General features: G+C 26.4%; 1 protein-coding gene across 1 annotated transcript in view; it reads right to left on the bottom strand.

Moving 5' to 3' along the window:
• Positions 1-1,771: 1,771 nt before the first annotated feature.
• Positions 1,772-6,000, bottom strand: part of LOC129980726 (transmembrane channel-like protein) — an 82,450-nt gene continuing 78,221 nt past the window's right edge. Inside the window, exons 25-27 of the mRNA XM_056091108.1 lie at positions 5,589-5,808; positions 3,009-3,054; positions 1,772-2,172 (exon numbers count right to left, since the gene is read on the bottom strand). Of these exons, the coding sequence (XP_055947083.1) occupies positions 3,015-3,054; positions 5,589-5,808 (260 nt within the window). The 3' untranslated portion in view covers positions 1,772-2,172; positions 3,009-3,014. The remainder of the gene's footprint in view (positions 2,173-3,008; positions 3,055-5,588; positions 5,809-6,000) is intronic.

The following is a 6,000-nucleotide window of genomic DNA, read 5'->3' as shown; positions in this document are numbered from 1 at the left end:
TTGATTTTTTAAAATTTCTTTAGGGTATGATGGATTAATGAAGACCTTAAAAGTTTCAACTAGCTTAGTTGATTTTCTAATTTTCTATACAGTGTCAATTAATATTATTACCACAAGGGGATTATTGACTGACTTTAATACGCTTTTCAAAAACTATTTAGTTAGGAGTATGAAGTTTAGTGCATATATATAACAAAATATAAAAATAGTTAAAAACTCTTTTAAACTATGTTCAATACTTAAAAGAAATTCTAATTTAATTTTTAAAATTTTTCTATCTGCTTTGATTTTTAACTGGTTTTCATTTCATTTGTATTGCAATCACTTCAAAATACATCTGAAAAAATACAGAGGGTTATTTTTGTTATTTTATTTAAAAGTTAATTTCAGAAAATATTTTTATGCATATGTAATGAATTTTCATCATTTTATATTTTTTATAAGGTAAATTTGACTTTAAACTATCAAAATGAAGTATAAAATTATTAATAAATAAATAAACGTAACTCTAAATTATTAATAAATAGATTTCATTTTAAATGTTTAATAATTAATTATAAAACCATATTATTATTAATGATAATTATGTATACGTATTAATTAAACTAAATGGATTAAATATAGATTAACTGATTTTATTGCAAAATTTATGCTATTTTAATAAATAAGAAAAATTGTTATTTTAATGCATAAGAAAAATTGATTTAATTAATAAATTAGTAGTATTCTTGTGCTAAAATAATAGTAAAAAGTATAATAAAAAATTTATTGTACTTCCTTAATTTTTTTTATTTTTATTTCAATTTCAATTTTATTTTATTTCAAGTTTCAGCCGAGTTTATGTAGAAGATGAAGATATGAAATTACGGGCCAACTGTTGCACACACCAGTGCTAATGGGTTAAAAAAATAACGACTGAACAAAAATTATTAAATTATAATAGGTTAAGAAAATATAAATATAATTTCAGGTGGAAAAAATATGTTAAACTGCATCTTTTTTGTTTATTTAGTCAATTTCTCTTCTTTTGAATATCTGATTTATTAAAAATTTACTATTTCTAATGAAAATTTAAAATACAAAGGAAAACATTTTTGTAAATTTATTCACAGTTTAATTATTTATAAGATATTATGATTCTAATATTTATTTTAAATTTCTATCGAGCGGGATTTAGAAAAATTGCTGCAATAAATAAGATAATTTTGGAAAGAGAACATTTCATTTATTTGGAATAAATGAATTTTTACGTACAAGGAGAGTTATAATTTTTTTAACAATTCGTATAGAAACACTTTCATTAAAATATTCATAACGTCATATATATATTCATTATGCAAAAAAGATAATAAACAGTATTTTTTCTAATATATAAATAATTTTTCATTTAATCTGCATATAAAATTTTAAAGGAAACTTTATAAAAGATCGAAGGATTCTGTAAGGAGAAAAGAAAGTATCATCATTTAAATACAAGAATCAAACGTATTTTTATAAACATTATAAAATTGTCAATGATATATGCCTTTGGATAATTAATTTTATATGAAAGGAAAATTCTGAATAGAAGTTTATTATAATTTTATTTATAAACTAAAACTTATATAATTTGAAGCTAACGATGCTTTAAAAAATGCTATTATATGTATGGGCTTGTTTCTATATGCTTTAAACTTAACTTTTTAACTTTTATCGAAGCATTTTAAAGTAAAATTCAAAATCACAAAAAAAATAATAATAACAGCTTATCTTAAATCCTAAAAAAAATTGGATAAAGTTAGCAGTGCAGTAACCCTTGAGTGTTTCTAATGATTAAGATTTTATAAATATCCAAGAAATCGCTTTCTATTTGTTTAGCATTAACTAGCCAAAAGATATTGCCTACTTTAACTGCAAGAATTTGGAGTGAACATTTCTTGCCGTAGCAGCATTTGTTCTTTGTTGAAAGTGAATCGAACATACAGATTCAAAGATAAAGAAATTGAATGGGAAATAGTTAAGAGTAGCTCTTGGAATTGTAATCTTATATACATGTAAAAAAAAAGAGTTTTTGTTTCTGTATTTATTCTTCGAAATATTTCTTCATTATTGTATGGAGAAACTTGATTGACAGGTCAGTTTGATTTGGTCCATTGTTATATGGTGAAATCCTTAGGTATCTCCTTATTTCATCTGTAAAAGGGAAAAACATTATAAATGTACAGAAATAGAGAACTGTATATTTCATGAAACTACATATAAAAACTACATATTTCACATATATAGGAACATATACATATACTACATATTTCATATATATAGAAATATATATATAGGAACATAAACATATACCACATATTTCATATATATAGGAACATATACATGTACTACATATTTCATATATATATATAGGAACATATACATATACTACATATTTCATATATATAGGAACATATACCACATATTTCATATATATAGGAACATATACATGTACTACATATTTCATATATATATATAGGAACATATACATATACTACATATTTCATATATATAGGAACATATACCACATATTTCATATATATAGGAACATATACATGTACTACATATTTCATATATATATATAGGAACATATACATATACTACATATTTCATATATATAGGAACATATACATATACCACATATTTCATATATATAGGAACATATACTTGTACTACATATTTCATATATATATATAGGAACATATACATATACTACATATTTCATATATATAGGAACATATACATATACCACATATTTCCTATATATAGGAACATATACATGTACTACATATTTCATATATATATATAGGAACATATACATATACCACATATTTCATATATATATATAGGAACATATACATATACTACATATTTCATATATATACATATATAGAAAACTGCATATTTCATGTAGTAACATAAAAATTTATCTGTAACAATAGAAAAAAAAGACTTAACACCAATTTTAATATTAAGTGAAAGAAACTTACAAGTTTTCATAAAGAATCCGTATCTAGTCTTTGAATCTTTGCTCTCCTATAAATTGAAGAAAAAAGTATATTATTGCCATTAGTATAAATTTGTTGTCGAACTTTTAAATTATTCTTGACAAATAATACTTTTTTTTTTCATTTAAAACAAACTATATTCAAAACCTATGCCGTTTAAATAAAAAAAAAACACTTGAAAAAATCATTTTAAATAAAGAATCAGAATTCATTTCTTTCTGGTATTGTTATTATCATGCAAACTTTTCCGCGCATGGGAGAGCCGTGATCACGTGACCTGCCATTGTAGTTATATAGTCTATTTTTAAATAGTGCCTTAATGTAGAATCAAAAACAATTTAACTAAGAATTGATTTAGTTTTACTCAATATTATGAAGTAGTTCCAACTTTGTATAGTTAGCAAAGAATGCAGTTTACAACAAAAAAAGTGCCTCATAATGGGTGACTTTTGTTTACATTTGCCTTTCAGCTGATGTTCATCCATGGCAAAATATAATCTGGCCTTTCATTGTCCAAAATATTTTTCATCGAAATGTTTTAAATTTATTATTTAAGAAATAATATATTAGAATACCTGTTCCAAATTCAGAATCAAATAAGTGCATTCGCCCGAAGATTTTGTTCGATCATTTTGATCGTTATTTGTAATTTCCTATTGATCAAAATTTCTGCAAATCATTTGTTAACATGACTTTATTCTAAGTTAGAACATTGAAGTCGTTTATAAAATTTGCATATTTAATGAATCAATGTGCAATTTTTCTCAGCAAGCCTGCATTACAGCTTATAAACATTGCTTGAGAGGCGGACATTTCTAAGAAATGAAGATTCGTGGTTATTTATAATAATTTACTACATTTTCCATCCTTTAATAATATATTAAATATAAATTAAAATCTTTTGGGAATTTCTTTTGAAATAAAATTATTACGATGATTATTTTTTTCCGAAATCAGCTTTAATCAGTCTTGTTTTTATTAATAATATGAGACATTTTACATTAAATACATTCATATATTAATGTTAAGAAAACATAATATAAGAAACTTCGTTTATAGAAATCTGCTTTTACCAAGTGTGTTGATTTATTTAAAAATTTGTTTCTTAGTCTGGATAAACACACACACACATTCGCAGATCCGAATCAGACAAAAGACGCTTCACTGATGGTTGTTTGAAATCGTCAAGGAATTACAGCTTCAGAGATTAATTCCAGTTCAGACGTTTAGATGATCACTATTTGATCTAACATTTTATAATGGGTAGTTGTTTAAAATATAGGAGCCAATTTCAAAATCATATTCGTATACCAAAATCCATGTTGAAACCGGATAGCCAGATATCTGTCACGGCTCATTTAAACCTTTTCCCAATTTTTTTCCACTTCCTCTTCAATATTTAATGGATATTTTCTGAAATCCCTGAGATAAACTTCGACAAATGGTGACAATTCTTTAGCACCAACATTCAGTTTCTTTGCAATTCTTTGTTTTTGGTGCAACAAAAAAAATAATGACAGTATTCGAACTTGGAAACAATTAGAACCATGCCAATGGAATAGCGCCAATATTCTCATTTGAAGTTGGTGTAACTGATTTCAAACCAGCGGAAGTGGTTCCCAAACACTTTCTCTTATACTTTCTAATAAGGGTGTTATCCCAGAGAATGCTTTGCATAGCACTAGTGTTCAATAATTAAGAAATGCTACTTCTCTCTTGAACTTAACAGCTTATAACAGTATCTATCGTGTCATCCATGACGAGTTTTTTGACAATTAATCCCTATCATGCGGTTAATAGTGTTTTGTGTTTTAGAATTCGAATTTGTGTTTTATGCACGTTTTTTCCAAACAGTTACAACAAAAATTTGACTCGGAACTAAATTTATATTCACAAAATCCCATAACAAATTTGATATATTTGAGTGATTTGATTTGATATATTAGAGTTTTTGAGTTTACGCGTTTACATGTTCCTGAAAGTACAAACCAACAGACACTCGACCCCTGTTTGGATTTTGCTCAAATTTGATAGGTGCGTAAAATATAGATGTGTGGACCTATTTTTTTCTATCTATCTATTTTATTTTCGTTTTGTAATTATCATGGTAACTGATATTCAAATATTCCGGACAAAGTTCCTCTGACTGGATATTGCAGAAAATTTGATGGAAATCTAAAACATTTGGTATAAAAACCGTACAACAAATTTTATTTGACCAGCTCGAAACGTTTTTGAGTTATCTTTGTTACAGAGAGATAGACAGACGGACGGACATTTTCCAAAAATGTGGTTTTAGAACTTAAGGAGGTCTGAAACGTTGAAACTGATCAAAAGTTTTTGACGATTACAATGCTTTCTCTATACTACATATACGAGGTTGTAAAAATTATATTATTACAATAACTTACTGGGAATTTATGTCCAAGACTAATTTGGTTCTTTTTAGTTAAAGGTTTGTGAACTTGCTTAGTAACTGTTTAATCCATTATTCAATGTCGGTAACGTAATGACATTCCGAAATTGACTTAATTTATATCATTTGGGATAAAACCGACTTACTTGACATCGCCCTCAGGCGAAGGAGGTCTAAGCGTATTGGAGTCGTTGCTGCCCAAACTGTCGCTGCCTTTGACGGCCTTCGTCCTCTGCAGGGAGGGTTGGCGGCTGGAGCGTCGCTTCACTTCAGCGATTGGAAGGGTGGGCTTGTTGCAGTAGTCGTCTGTGTCACGATCTGTGGACGATGATTCATCGATGTTGCGGAATTTGGGGGCTCTACAACCTAAAAGGGAGATTAAAGAAAAACAATGGGAAAAGGACAGAAGTGTTTGACATTTTTTTTATAAATAAAACAAAATTGGTATCGATTATCAAGAATATATTTAATAAAACACTGTGAAAATAACAATTCGAAGAGCTGAAGAAAGAAGTAAAGATGATTATAGAATATATTGTCAAAATGTTCTAAATGAAA

This window comes from Argiope bruennichi, chromosome 8 (assembly GCF_947563725.1).
Source record: "Argiope bruennichi chromosome 8, qqArgBrue1.1, whole genome shotgun sequence".
Classification (NCBI taxonomy): Eukaryota; Metazoa; Arthropoda; class Arachnida; order Araneae; family Araneidae; genus Argiope; species Argiope bruennichi.
The sequence above is the reverse complement of the archived record's forward strand: the minus strand, read 5'-3'. Positions and strand labels throughout refer to the sequence as shown.